Source organism: Mchenga conophoros, linkage group LG17, assembly GCF_057382185.1.
Source record: "Mchenga conophoros isolate Kocher_MC1m ecotype Shallow Benthic linkage group LG17, M_conophoros_male_GT1.1, whole genome shotgun sequence".
Lineage (NCBI taxonomy): Eukaryota > Metazoa > Chordata > Actinopteri > Cichliformes > Cichlidae > Mchenga > Mchenga conophoros.
In genome coordinates, this window is record NC_140542.1 from 40,915,032 (window position 1) to 40,930,099 (window position 15,068).

Below are 15,068 nucleotides of genomic sequence, written 5' to 3' on the forward strand. Positions count from 1 at the left end.
GATACTTGAAAAACTGATAATTTTTTAATTCTATATAAAACCTCTTTGTAAACGCTGTTCACCGAAGTCTGTTTACCAACATACGTAAAGATATTACACATAAAAAATACACGGAAACATTTGTTTTTGGCACAACACCGGCAGCCATCTCAAACATGGCGGCTTATTTGCTCAAACGACAGTGAACAACAACATGTCGGAGTAAATTCCGCCTAGCAACATGACGTTTGGAGTTTCCTATTGGTAGAATTATAGGCACGTGTCGTCTTGTCACGAGTTTGTGCTGCTTGTGTTTTTATAAACGGGGCGCCATAACATGGTTTTGGTGGGCGGGATTACAGACCCCCTTTTTGTTAGTTAGCATTAGCACTGCCTGGACGTCCCGGTGTCTGTTAGCTAACACTCCCGATGTGAACGGTTTCACTTTCGGTGTGGATCGTGACGCACTGTTGTCTTCTCTCTGTCGAGCGAATCTCCAACAGCGATATATCGAGTCGGTCTGTATGTGAAACAATGAAGACGTTTGTGTGTCTCGCCGTCGTCCTTCTGCTGGGACTCACAGGTCTTTCGGCAGTCAAGACCAGTAAGTGATCTCCGGTAACTGAACATGTTTGTGTTTCCGAAATGGCCCGATGTTATCAGGCGGAAGGCGCTCGGGCCCAGTGAAAGCAAAACGGCTTTAAAGGTAGTAAAGTGGAATCTCTGGGAAATGGCAAACAGTAACATACTTACAGTACTTACAGTATTAAACGACTGATAACTTGTACTTAAAGGCGCTGTAACGTTTTACGAGTACTACGAGTACTTCCTTGTTTGGCTGTTGTGCGTGACACACTGTGACGCAGATAATTGCCGTGTTTATATTTAATAAGTTGGTGGAATCTAAATGAATATTTATCATCTGGATTAAATTATTGTCTTTATTTCATCTGTAAGTGAGTGACTGTTTTTGTGTTTGCCAGTTTCACCCAAGGTTCAGGTGTACACCCGCTCCCCCGGACACTACGGGACCGCCAACACCCTCATCTGCCATGTCAGTGGATTCCATCCTCCTGAAATCACCATCGAGCTGCTCAGGAATGACAAAGAGATGCCAGGCTCTCAGCAGACCGACCTGGCCTTTGAAGAGAACTGGCACTACCACATGACCAAGCATGTGCCTTTCACCCCAACCAAGGAGGATGTGTTCACCTGCAGAGTAACTCATGGGGGGAAAAAGAACACATATATTTGGGGTATGAGTGTTTTTCACTGTGTCTGTGTGTACCTGTTGTTTCACAGGTCACAGTACGTGAGGTTAGAAAATATTTTGCTAAATCTTCTTAGTTCTGTATTTTAGTTTTGTACACACATATCATCTATATTTATATATTTATTTCTTATTTCAGATCATGTATTTTATTACATTGACTAACATTGTTTACAATAAACAAAACTATGGAATAAAAAACGGTTCAGAAACAGAACAATTACAGAACATAGAACATTGTGCAAGTTCCTAATACTCCATTCATCACTCATTCATATTAAAAGCATCATGAAAAGAAACACGTAGTCATTCAAACGCTCATTAACAAACAAGCCAATAAGAACAAATTTGTAGTCTCAGATGTTGTCCTCTTGTAAAAACACATTTTATATTTTCAGAGACGCTGAAATGTTTTTACAAATGCATCATGTTCATCAGTCAACACTTGCCTGCTTTAAAGACCTTATTGAAGTTTTAAGTTGAAATTGTTGGTGTTTGTAACAGGCGGGGAGTAACCGGCCAGATCACAGCTAGCATAAACATGTTTTGAATGTCTCGTTTCAGAGGCAGATATGTAAGTTCTACACGTGTCCAGCTCCAGGTATGTATGTGCTCATCAGTATTCATACTTCAATATAATGACATTACATTGTTGTGGTGGAGGAGTGTGGCTTGTGTCTCAGCTGCAGAGCTGTGTCTGACAGCAGGGAAGCTACAGTCAAATCATAGCAGTGTGTTTGCAACCGTGCCAGCCACCCTCCCCTGAATCCGCTGCAGCTGACCCACAAAGCACTGAGTGATAGACAATGTTTGTATTATGTTTGTGGTCCCCACAGGTCTGCTCAGCAGGATGGAGAAGATTGGAATATTTCTGGAATCTTGAAAATGTCTAAAGTAATGGATTTGATTATGCAACCGTTTGAGCTTCACAAAATGAAAACACTGCACTTCCACGGGCTCAGACAGCAGCCATCCTTCAGCTTCATTCGTTTCTGTGACACACAGCGCCACAGCAGCGTGCGTTAAACCACTCAATTTTGCGTCTGCTGTCAAAAGTGAACACGAAGTATCAACATCGACAGCAGGCGTCATGTTTGAAACGTGCCCAGCTTACTCCAGTCACGTAGCTGAAATGTTCCCTGAGGCCAAACCAAATGTATTTTCTGTGCCTTATTCTCTTAAAACAGCTGGAAGACAGAACAACCCATAACTACACTTTGCCTTTAACACATCCAGAACGTGTGAAGCACCTGATTTGAAGTTATCTCGAATGATGAGTTTTGGCATCTGCTGTGAAAGGTCTGGATGTGTGTTTCCTACTAGCTGTAGGAAACACACATCCAGGTGGTGTCCGTGGGAGTGTCCGTGGGTGTGGTCGTCCGTGGAAACGTGCAGAAGTTTTGAGGATTTGATTAGTTATGGATTTCTCTTCAGATAAATATTCCTTTAGGAATCTTGTGGTGATCTGAGTATCGACTTTGTGGTGGTGGTGAAACTGAAGTGTTTGCATTGCTCTGATTTTTAAGGTAAATCTATACAGACTAAAGACTTTCATATTAATGTTGTAATAAGGTAATCAATGTAAATATGTATCCAATTTGAAAATGTGTATTTTACTAAAACATGCTTTGTGTTGAAATGACTCCAAACGTGACCGTTTGCTTGGTTTGTTTGTAACATTACAAGTTTATGAAGTTAACCAGACGGTTCCTGTTTGTTCTGGCATATTTTATGCAAAATAAAACTATATTGGTTTAATTCACATTGGAAGTCCAGCTGTGCACAGCGAGTTATTATAATAGTGATGTTAAACTGTGTCATGTGACCTGGCGTAGAAGAAGTCCTCCTCTCGCCGCCTCCACGTCACAGCTAAGAGAGGTTTAAGGTCCTAATATCCAACCTCATAATCTGCTAATATTTATTCGTAAGCAAAGATGAATCAAAATATAAGTTTTTTCACTGTATAAATGAGAAATCAATGAGTGAGAAAATGGGGTGAGAGTGATTCCACGTACTGTTAACAGGTGGAGCTGGTGGGTTCATGCATGGCTGCTCATTTTTCTTCTTAATGGTTTAGCAGGGAAGGCAGCTGGATGAGTTCGGACTGAGCGAGTCCCCTCACCTGCATCGACTACACTCTGCATGCTTGCTGGGTCACACTCATAGTCAGGACTTTTTAACATCAGAGAGCCAAGTCCGACTTCCTGTGTGGGGTTGTGGCCCTGCAGGTGATACATTGTGTATGTTTGAAGCTTGAATTCTTCCGTACATGAGAAAGGTCGTTGTTTCTCACCACTAAACGGTTTGTATTTAATTCTCAATTCACTGGAGAATCCAGGAGAATTCCAAGAAGTGCATGAAAGTCTGATGCTTCGGTGTATTCACGGATCATTTAGTATATTTGGGGTAACGTATGTTTTCACGCTTTATTGACTTTTTGGTGTAAAAAGGAGACCGTGTAACATCTCCACAGAGGAATCTGGAAATGACACGTTTGGATCTAAATTCAGACAAATTCACCAAAACAATCGAGGTGCATTAAACTTTTTGATAGGCACCAAAGTTCTTTATATGATTTAACTACAAGAATAGAAACAGCTGTTCTTACTGACGGACCTCGTGTTTCCACCCACCCCACTGCCTCCACCAAAAGCAGCAGAGCACTGTGCATCTCCTCTCCACCTGTGACCTCATGATCCACCTGCAGGTAGGCGGAGTCTGGACTCTTCGGTAAACACGACGTTGCTCCATGTGTTCAGGTTGCAGGACAGATGGACACCAGCACATCAGTGTGAGGGGACTGCAGGGTCTGGCCTGAGCTACAGAAAACTCCAAACAATCAATAACATAATAAGCTGTTTGCCACTGGCAGAGAATATTTTATATATAAAGTTTATAATAATATAATACAGGGATTATTATAAAGTTTTTACTGGGCACAACCTGCATACTCAGCTCTGCTAACCACAAATATAGCTCTTTATTTCTGAATGATTGGTGCCACGAGGTTTACTGCCAGTCAGCGTTATTATAACAAAGAGCTGACCAAACAAAAATATCCTTACTTATTGTGTAAGGTTACATATATATACAATTAAATTACTGTGTCTAAATGATATTAAATCTAATTTATGAGTGTGAAGCGTCGTAGCAGAGCCCTGCGTGGGATTATTTCCTGCTGCATTTGCTGCACAAACCCACAGCAGGACTCTGCTTCATAGTTTTAGTGAACGGTGTTACTGCAGTAATGAATGCCCGAGGTTTTAAAAGCGCTCTGATGTGATTTATTGTATGTTTACTGTTACTTCTATCAACTTAATATGAACTGTTAGCTATCACACAGCAGCAGCTCTTATTCCAGGGGAATTTCTAATTTCCCCAATAACAAAAACATACTGTGTAGTATGGCAGAGCTGCAGTAACGGGTGTAATTGTAGGATGGGAATCAGAAATGTTCAGACATTTTTATGTTTACTTTTACTTCGTGATTATCAGGTAATTTAAGGTTTTTTAAGTTGTTCGGCGATCATTTAATAAGTGTTTAATAAGGAGTCTGAAGTACAATAAGGACAATCAATGTAGCTGATAATCAGACCACTTCTTTTGGTGGCTCTTTGTCCTGGATCATCCAGCCAGGCTTCACACTCTTCTCCCAGGAAGCTAAAATGCTTCTCAGCTCCACAACTTTCAGTGTTTTAAGCCCATCATTACACAGATGCTTCAGAAGAGGCACTACAGACTGGACACAGCCCTTTTTTAAAGCTGTACTACATGTACACGAGTATTTGTCCCAAGCTATTTGATCGAGCTATTTTTAAGCTCTGTAAAAGAAATCCAAAAAGTTCTAAAAATTCGAGACTGAGGTTCAGTTCAATGCATACATCTAAGTGCTGGGCTCATATTACATAAACGTAAGTATGTAGTCCCATTACTTAAAGGCAATCATCATAGCTTGTAATTACCATTTCCTCTCGTCTGTGTTTCCTGATTCAGCTACAGTCCGTTCATGACGTCGCAGAGACTGTCCACAGTCTGTCAGTCTCTCTTTTGGGTGCAAATTTGGATGAAATTGGGACGATGTTCTCAGTTAAACTACTGGTGCTGATAGTCTAGAACTTTAAGTGTTCACATAATCTGTCCACATCGTCTCATATCTTTACCTCAGCAGCCGCTGTTCAGCTGTAAACAACAGGTGATATTCATGACCTCGGTCAGTAGGGCCCAGTTTATAAAGTCATTCCTCAGGACATGCAGACTGATGTCACTGTTGCTCAGTCAAGCACGACACATAACCTTATAAATAGGATGACAGAGAGGTTTATTTACTTTGTACATAAATGCTTTGTATTATCTTAACAACAGTGTCCTTTTTTAACAGACATAATTCTTTATGCATCAGGCTCCGCCCCCAGCCACCTTCAGTCTATTTTGGATGCTTCCCAGCGTAATGACTTAGTCACTACCAGACATTGACACACGTACTTAGTTATAGTCTGAAATATGTTTACAAATACCGGTAATAAAAGAATTAGTGCAAAAGGAGAATCAAAGCGTGTCAGCCATGTACATTTGATTTGTTTCAGTTTCACGGACATCAAACGGAAACGGTCGTTTGTCGCCGTTTCTTCAAAGATATGACTGGTTAGTTGGCAACTACAATCATACAGCCACAAAGATATCTGCAAAACAAATCATGAATACAAACAATGATATTAGAGTAAAAAAAATAAACATCAATACTTCAGAAAAAATACATGCTTTTGTTTTGAACTACTCCAAGAAGAAATTCTTCCGGTTCAAAGGTGAGGAGAACCGGATCCATGTTTGTCGGTCTTTTGGGCTGAGGGCTGGCAGCATGTCGGCGATTGGGGTTCATTTCGGTTATACATCCGCTTGTGTGGCGATATTTAAGGTGAGTATCGCTTCATGAAACCTCGCATGTCGTCTTTGATGTGAACATTTACATGTCCTGAAGGACGCGGTGCTCGATAAGCTGCTGGCAGAGTGAATATAAGTCAATGAATTGTTTCAGTTAGTCCAGTGGGTAAAATAAGGAGAGAGGATTGCATCCAGATTCTTCATCTCAGATTAATAACTAAGCATTTTAAACTGGGACACAGTTTGGTGCTCCGATAGGACATCGATGCCAAACACATGAGAAAACTGAGTGTCCAGTATTGTACTTGGACAACATCCACCTCTGACACCACCTTTAGAGTCCAGCTCCACCCCAACATGATTTAGAGATGACCTTAAACTCCTGGATGGCCTTCCCGAAGCCCCGCCCCCAACCTTATAGTGTGGACTGCAGGGTCCAAGTGATTTAAGTGAACTTCCAAGAAAAAGGGTCAAATATGCTTGCTAAGGAAACATGAACTAAATATTAGTGGAGTTTATAATGTTCATATTTCAGCTTTTGTGTACATAAAGTCACACAGCTGTGTCAGTGGATGGAGAGGCTGTCTTCTGAGCCCCTGAATGACTGACCTCCATCGCTCAGGGAGAGCCCCTCCACACTCACACAAAACCAACTTTTCGCCGCTTGTATCTGCAATCTAAGTTTTTGCTTTTTTAAAGAACCAGAAATAATAGTGTGAACAAAAAGATGAGATGAACAGATTCATGGCATTTCTCAACAACGATGCGCCATCTGGTGGCAGCATAACATTTAGGACACAACATTTGGGTATCAATAAATGTAAAAGAATAAAATTACATGACGAGTACTTCTGGACTAGTGACATCACTGCTGACGGCGAGTAGTCGCGTACATCCCTGGTTGAAACTGTCACAGCTGCAAACATCATATTAAACTTTAGAAAGATTAACAATGCAGCGTCACTCAAGTTCACATGTGTGTAAAGGCAGACGAGTGAATACTGTGCAGTGTAAATCAGACTTGTGCTCCCAGCCTTTGCTTTTTAAAGTCATTAAAGATTACTTTGTCCACGATTCAGACTAAAGGCGCTGACAGGCTGACGCTTGGCCTGCATGCTTGTTACTGTAAAAACTACCCAACTACCCTTTTTTATACAACAGCCTTAACTTGTTACAAAGTGCACAAAGGAACACAGAAACTGCACCCAGGCCACTGCAGCCTTTCAGCATGTTGGGTCTTAAATCCAAGCAAGTTTTAGAAGTTTCACATTTTAGGAAACTTGAAAGCAAAAAAATGAAAACGTTGGAGTCTACCAGGCTTTTTGCAGCTGCGTCATTGCTGCCTTCCTGTAATGGCACATGTAGACGATACAAACTAAGTACCACAAACCTTAATTAGATATTACTTTGAGGAGGCTGAACAGCCTCTTGTCTCCTTTCATTTCACGATTACACAAAACCTTTCGTGACTCTGATTATTAAGGCTCAGTTCACATTTGTGCTGCATGTTAATTTGAGGTTTTTCAAGTAATTCAACAGTAAACCAGTTTAGGACAGTGATGTCTTTCCACTCCAGTCAAACAACAGTCTTATGGCATGTAGTCAAGGTTCCTTGGGCCAAGCTGAACTCCTTAAGGAGCCCTACGGGGACTGAAGTCTTCTCTGCTTTTTCACAAAGATCTGCAGCTTGGATTCATACATGAAATATATGTGGATAAGTGAGCCTGGAAATCAGCTGCTGATGCATCTGAATATCCAAGAGTTTTGAGCAAAGTATATATTTAAGTGTTTCTGAATGTATGCTGCGTGTTGTTTAGGATGGACGGGCTGATGTGGTGGCTAACGATGCAGGAGACAGAGTAACGCCAACTGTGGTGGGCTACAGAGACACTGAACAGGTACGACTTTGGCTTCACTTCTTGGGTTTGTGCCTGACCCATGCACTCAGTCTTTCCTGTTAGCACTAAGGCAAGGCAAATTTATTTGTATAGCACAATTCAGCAACAAGGTGATTCAAAGTGCTTTACAGAGACATTAGAAACAAAAGCAAATAAAAAGCATGATTTAAAATTGATTAAAACAAACAAACTAACAAACTAACTAAACACACACATTTCACACCTGTTCGCGCGATCTGAACCCTTATCGTAAGGGGAGCTACCAGTCCTTCTGTGGACGAGCTACTTTCTATTTTAAATTCCCTAAGCATCATATTGGCTTTGCACAATGTCTGTATAGAAGAAATGTTGATGACCAATCAATGAAACATATTGCTAAAATATTTGCAGTGTTAAAAGTAACTGAGAAGTTCCTCTGTTATCACAGGTCACATGTTTCTGTGGTCATGGTCTTGTCATATCACCTTATAGTGTCTAGCATAGATCTGTCTAGCATAGATCTGTCTAGCATAGATCTGTCTAGCATAGATCTGTCTAGCATAGATCTGTCTAGCATAGATCTGTCTGCTGTTTGGTCTGAGGAGCTTAGAAACAAAAGCATCTGGACTTCAAGTTGCTTGAAGACGTTTCACCTTTGCGTCTGTCCTTCTTATCCTCCCTCGCTGGTGTCTGATCTTCTTTTCTGTGCATCTTTGCTGATTTTATAAAAGCCCAATTAGGATAACCACTCCCTCAAATGTTCCCTCTAAGCCTGAAGGGAAAAAGAAGGAACACACATGTAAAGGAAGCACTCAAAACATGCGGCTATCCTAATTGGGCCCAATCACATCCTGGGCCATCTGACCTCAGGAAATCACATGATAGGGTGGGGCCAGGTTTCACAATGAGCTCACCCGAAACTCTGGCTGATTGTGACCCTCACCCTTTACACACCTTGGCTCATGTGATTAGAGGATCATCAGGGGTCCTTTTGTCCCTCTGTGGGGGGGAAACTCCCACTGAGTTTAAATCTGGGACTCTCCACCATCTGACCCTCAAACTGAAGAAGCTTCTCGGATGAGAGGTGAAACGTCTTCAAGCAACTTAAAGAAGTCCAGACGCTTTTCTTTGCAAGCTCCTCAGACTACGATGACCTGGATGACTGAGAACCTTCACAGACACGTCTGCTGTTTGCTTTTTGGGTTTTGGAACTTGGAGAAGATGATTTTTTGCATTGAGGTGCAGAATTATTCTTACGTTACTGACGGCTGCTTCCTGCACCTGTGAGATATCTACTGCAGCAGCCTTTTAACCTCTGACCTCTTCTGCAGATTGTAGGTATAGCAGCAAAACAGGGACGGGTCCGCAATGCTGCCAGCACAGTCATCAAAGTGAAACAAGTGCTCGGGAGAAGGTGACACAGCTGACGATGTTTTGTTTGCAAATGTGAAACCTACATCATATTATTGTAATTATTAATAACTCAAAGGAAAAAAGCAAGATTATGCAGCTCTAACATAGAAAATAATGATGATGATGATGATGCTTGTTCAGATTGATTGTATCATCACACGTGGACATCAGTCTGGTTTCTCCTCTGGGAAAAACAGTAACACTGTGGCAGGAACATGGAGGCTCCTGTACTCGCTGCTACATCCAGTCAGACACCTGAGACAGACCATCAGCTGTTACATATGAGAGGATGGCTTTGATCCATGTAGCAGTTGCTCAGTGAGCTCCAGTAGAAAGGAAACGATGTTTTTGAGACAGAAATGACAACATTTGTACTCATGCTGTGATAGTTGTAGCCTGAGTGAGGAAGGAACGAGTGTTGTTATTATTTATTATCCTCGACATCCTGTGGACAGCAACTCATAACTGTGTGTGTGTTGTTTCTTTCTCTCTGATTGAAAAGCTTTGATGACCCAGAGATACAAAGGCACAGAACGGAGACCAAATGTCAGGTAGGTTTCACCAACAACCCTCTGAAAGAGCCTGCAGACCAAACGCCAGGAGATCCACACAGTTTGGATCCTGGTGTTTTACAGATGGCAGGAGGCGGTGCTGAGCCAGCTCGTCTCATTCTCAACACTTCTTCTGTGCTCACAATTTTAAAACGTTGCCTCAGGTCTTGTTTGATTTAAAGCTGATGATCCATTAATGTTAAACAGCCCTGTGTCACACTTCTCCCTCCTGACTACATCCTTAGATCACAGCTCCATTTACTGACTCGTACTGACAGGATCCCTCTGATGTTGGATTCAGTAGATAATGAGTGAATTGTTCTGCAGGGATTTACAGATAACTGCAGTTTGTTTTCTTATTTACATTTTACACATAATCCTAACTACACACTGGCATTACTTACACTGAGAAGCATTATAGCATTATATTATCATTATTCGTTTTTTAGAAGCTGCCTTCAGCGGCACACATGCTGAGATTTAAACTTCCTGAAAATGCCAGTTTATGGTCTGTGAGAGAGTTTCTCTAGAACGATCTGTGATGACGGCACAAAAACACAGTTTGGTTTTTGGAGTCTGAGGATGTTTTGTGTGTTTAGGTTGTCAGCAGAGAAAACAAACCTTTTTATGAGATCACATCAGGACAGCAGCCAAAGTATGTTGCTCCAGAAGATGTCGCAAAGCTCATCTTCCAGAAAATGAAAGGTAAATCTGTTAGTGTGAAAATGTTCGTCATTATTTCCAAGGAGCCAAAGTTGCTGGTAGATTTATTATTTTTCATGTGGTCTTCAGTGATGGTCCTCCAAGCTTTCTGCAGCCTCGAGGGCCAGTGTCCTGCAGGTTTCAGAGCTCACCCTGGCTCAGCACACCTGATTAGTTCATTACCAGGCCTCTGGAGAACTTCAGGATATGTTGAGGAGGTCATTTAGCCATTTAGATCAGCTGTGTTGGATCAAGGACATCTAAAACCTGCAGGACACCGGCCCTGGAGGCTTGGGGTTCCCCACCCCTGTTGTTGGCAAAGTCTTACTGTTATCGCACAACACCGCCCCGAGGCGACAAAAAACGCTTCATATAAGCTTCATACAAACACGTTTTTGTTTTTACAGTTTATATATTTTGACATATTATTTCTGGGGCAACATTGTCAGCTTCTCACAGCGTGTGGTCCTGATAATGTGTCAGAAATTTCCCATCATCAAATCGTCCTCATTGGACATCTGATACTTTTGAAAACTCTCTAATCGACTGACATCAGTTAAGTTTGCATGTCCTGGGCGTGTTAAAGTGTGAGAGCATCTGTCCAACAGCTGAACCGCGTCATGCAACAGAACGATGCACGGCTATTACACAGTGACTGAAAGTGGACTGAGCAGTGCTGTAATAATGTCCTGGTGTTTGTCATGTGGGCTTGTTTCACTTCAGAAGGATGAGATTTTGTAATGTCCTGATACGTAAAGCCTCAGAAATGAATTGTGGGTATTCAGTTTTCTGTAAAGTAATCACCCGACTGATTATGGCTGTTTCCACAGAAACGGCTCAGTCGGCTCTGGGAGGCTCGGATGTAAGTGACGCTGTCATTACTGTTCCCTCAGAGTTTGCACATGCTCAGAAGCGTGCTCTTAGGTAGGTGCATCTTTTTTATGTCACTTTGAAAATATGCATCTGTTTCAGTTTTTAATCGTCACCTCTGTTTCCTTCAGGAACGCGGCTGAAGCTGCAGGGTTCAATGTCCTGAGGCTAATCCACGAGCCTGCTGCTGCTTTGCTGGCCTATGACATCGGACAGGAGTCGCCGTCAGGGAAGAGGTGTGTTTTAGGAAAGGAACACCTCAGATTTCATTATGGTCACTGGTTTCAAACTGACGTGGTCGGCGTGTACCCGAGCCTACATGAACTCTCCTGAATCTAAGGAGGATGGGACTGCCGTTACTTCTACCACCTGATCCAACTGGTAGAATCAGCCTAACATTAGTTTGGGCTCCTCACAGCTTGGGCTCCTTTGTAAGCTGTGTTGGCGAGCAGGGATCGACGCTCCTGCTGATCCGACTTACGGCGCAGATGTGAATGTTGTTTGGAAAAAACTTTATCCAACAACATGTTTAAAAAGCTGGAGCATCTAAAATCCTTGTGGGAGTTCTGCTCGACCTCTTCCACTGATACCTGCTCGACTCCACTCGAGTAGGTATCAGTACCACGATGTCCAGGGGTCGTTATAGCAACCCAGTCCAAAGTCCAGTGATGTCATTTGTATGCAAACACAACAAACAGCGGAGGACACGTTAGGCGTGGTCTCATGAAGGAGACGCTTTCATTACTCAGTGACGCCACTGACTAGCCAATCGGTGGTAGGCTGTCTGCTGATGTCACATTTTTAGATCGGCTCTGATTGCTGGGAACCTCGAAACGAAAAAACTACCGGGTACTACGGCCAAGTGGAAACCCCCCAGAACCCCACCCACAGCCAGCAGAAGTAGTGCGTGCGTCAGCTACCAGCAGACAGAGCAGTCACCGTTTGAATGAATTTTCCATCTTCTTGTCCTTTAGCGATGCGTCCTGTCTCCACAGTCACGTCCTCGTCTACAAGCTCGGTGGGACGTCCCTGAGCGTGACAGTGCTGCAGGTCAATGGAGGAATGTTCCTGTGTCGCAGCGCTCACACTGACCACAGCATCGGAGGAGAGGCTTTCACTCAGGCCTTAGCGCAGCACCTCGCCTCAGAATTCAAACGGTACCAACCGAACATCAGAGTCTGAACGATTTACTGAGAAGGACCAAAGCAACAGACGAACATCTTAAAGATTTTTCTGTATGTTTGAGTCCGTGTAGCTGTCCTCACTGTGTGTGTGTGTGTGTGTGTGTGTTGTACAGCACGTTTAAGCACGATGTGAGCTCTAATCCTCGGGCTATGTTGAAGCTGATGAATGGTGCAGAGATGGCTAAGCACTCCCTGTCCTCGCTGGGTTCAGCCAACTGCTTCGTTGACTCCCTTCATGATGGTATCGACTTCGAGTGCAGCGTCTCGAGGTGAGCTGTTGTGTCGACGCACAGATTGTAAGAATCTGAATATTATCGTTGGCTGAGCCTGAGCTGAAGCTGGACGTGGAACGAAACATTTGAGATAAACGTTTGAAAGCATAAAGCTAACGAATAAGAACTAAATGAAATCAATTGAGCAGCAGAATTAAGGGAAAAGTCGTTTGTTAAATGACTTTTCCAAACACACATTATCAGGATTCTGATAACTGAGATGTTTTGTCCTTCGTGACGACCTCTGTGCGTTATTTCTTTCAGAGCTCGATTTGAGCTGCTCTGCTCTTCACTCTTCAACAAAAGCATCCAGCCAATCAAAGCCGTCCTCGAGGAGGCGGGTCTTACACCTCACAACATTAGCAAGGTACGGCGTGCAGGTCTTTACTGATGCACGAGTGATGGCATAGCTGTGTGTTAAATAGAAAAGCCGCTCCTCGATCGCTGCCATGTGTTGCAGGTGGTTCTTTGCGGCGGCTCGGCCAGAATTCCTCGTCTGCAGCAGATGATCCGTGAAATGTTTCCGGATGTGGAGCTTCTCAACGCGGCACCTCCTGACGAGGTCATCGCTGTGGGCGCAGCCCTGGAGGCGGGCCTGCTGGTCGGCAGAGATGGCCTTACCCCAGAGGAAGACTCTGTCACAGTGGATGTGTCTTCCACTGACATACTAGTAAAAGTACTCAGACCTCAGATAAACATCTTATGTTGCACATGGTCTTTGTTGCATGCACATGAACATAAATGTTTCAGCTCTGCAGAGCTAGTCTTTGTACACTACTTATGTATTTGTACATAATATCATTCGTTAATACTGTAATCAATTTCTAACGGCTTCTGTCTGACCTTTGTGGTGTGTTGGAGGAGATGGATGAGTCTGGAGCTGAGATGTTCACGGTTCTCCTTCCTGTGGGCACACCCCTCCCTGCCCACAGACATCACATCCTCAGGGGGGACGGAAAACTGTCCTCGCTGTGTTTGGAGATTTACCAGCGATTCATCACAGAGCAGCCGGAGAAGCTGTCCAAGGTAAGCACAAACAGACTTCCTGCTTCCTGTCTGCCTGCTGGTGCAAGTCACAGTTTACGAACTGCTTTAGAAAAACGTCACAACAAGCTGGGAACCATGTTGGCCAAAAGTCCGGTGACGTCATTTGTTTGCGACACAAACACAACAGTGGAGGACATGAAGGTGAAAGCATGCTTGTTAAGCTGATGTTAAGCATCTGCACCTTGTTGCCGAGCTGGACAGAGACGTCCTGCAGCAGTTTCTGAGGTTCATCTGAACATGTTTCTCCTCTGATGATATGAGAGAGAGAAAAACTAAAGTCTAAGCAGAGACTTCGTCCTCTCCGTGGCCTCGTGCTCCTCTCAGCACTGATGGTGAAGTGTCTCCTAGAACAGATACCCCGTGTTGTCACTTACCTGGACAAGACCAGGTGCACTATGGGAAGCAAGCCAGAGTTGATGATTTGGCCAATGTTCTCCTGGGAAATCTTGGGTCCATGTGGATGTTACTTTGGCACATAGTACCTCAGCATTCTCTCAGACCACATACACCCTTTCAGGGAAATGTTTTCTCTGAGGTGTTCCTGAGTTTTAGGCTTGGCCTCTAAATTCCTCAGATCGCCTCGGGGGAGAGGTCTGGTTTCTCTGCTTAGGCTGCTGCCCCTGTGATCCAGGATGGATAAGCCAGAGAAAATCATCATTATTATTAGAATCACTGTCAGGTTCCTGCTTATGTTTGTGTCTGTGTCACAGATTGTTTTTAGAGACCTGCAGCCCACAGAGGAGAGTCACAGCATTGACACTGTGGTGACCATGAAAAGGTATTTCCTTCCTGGGTAACATCAAGAGTCACGTGATGATGATGTTGTTGTTGCAAACATGTATATGTTTCTTCTTTATGTTGCAGCGATGGCTCCATTCATCTTTCCTGTGTAGAACAGGGCACTGGAAGGTCAGAGGTCGTCACCATAGCAGCTGCATCGTGACGTGTTTTCCAAAAAACAAACGAAGCATGGTCTCAGTGCGATGTTATTTTCTGTTTTTTACCCAATAAACGTATTAAACGTG

General features: G+C 43.3%; 2 protein-coding genes across 2 annotated transcripts; both read left to right on the forward strand.

Moving 5' to 3' along the window:
* The first annotated feature begins 338 nt into the window (after positions 1-338).
* Positions 339-3,019, forward strand: LOC146556003 (beta-2-microglobulin-like). The gene is made up of 4 exons (XM_085252370.1): positions 339-583; positions 963-1,235; positions 1,814-1,850; positions 2,086-3,019. Exons 1-3 carry the CDS (start codon positions 514-516, stop codon positions 1,825-1,827), a joined length of 357 nt encoding a protein of 118 aa, XP_085108496.1. The 5' UTR covers positions 339-513; the 3' UTR covers positions 1,828-1,850; positions 2,086-3,019.
* A 2,993-nt stretch (positions 3,020-6,012) lies between these two features.
* On the forward strand, positions 6,013-15,068 carry hspa14 (heat shock protein family A (Hsp70) member 14). The gene is made up of 14 exons (XM_085252368.1): positions 6,013-6,161; positions 7,945-8,025; positions 9,336-9,418; positions 9,920-9,968; positions 10,568-10,673; positions 11,501-11,594; positions 11,672-11,776; positions 12,536-12,697; positions 12,838-12,993; positions 13,261-13,363; positions 13,457-13,672; positions 13,858-14,022; positions 14,754-14,821; positions 14,908-15,068. The coding sequence occupies exons 1-14, from the start codon at positions 6,105-6,107 to the stop codon at positions 14,984-14,986; spliced, it is 1,524 nt and encodes a 507-aa protein (XP_085108494.1). The 5' UTR covers positions 6,013-6,104; the 3' UTR covers positions 14,987-15,068.

Coding starts and splice junctions, on each gene's coding strand:
- LOC146556003 (XM_085252370.1), top strand. CDS start 514: ATGAAGACGTTTGTGTGTCTCGCCGTCGTCCTTCTGCTGGGACTCACA. Junction 584..962: donor TCTTTCGGCAGTCAAGACCA/GTAAGTGATCTC, acceptor TGTGTTTGCCAG/TTTCACCCAAGGTTCAGGTG.
- hspa14 (XM_085252368.1), top strand. CDS start 6,105: ATGTCGGCGATTGGGGTTCATTTCGGTTATACATCCGCTTGTGTGGCG. Junction 10,674..11,500: donor CATCTTCCAGAAAATGAAAG/GTAAATCTGTTA, acceptor CTGTTTCCACAG/AAACGGCTCAGTCGGCTCTG. Junction 12,994..13,260: donor TTCGAGTGCAGCGTCTCGAG/GTGAGCTGTTGT, acceptor TATTTCTTTCAG/AGCTCGATTTGAGCTGCTCT.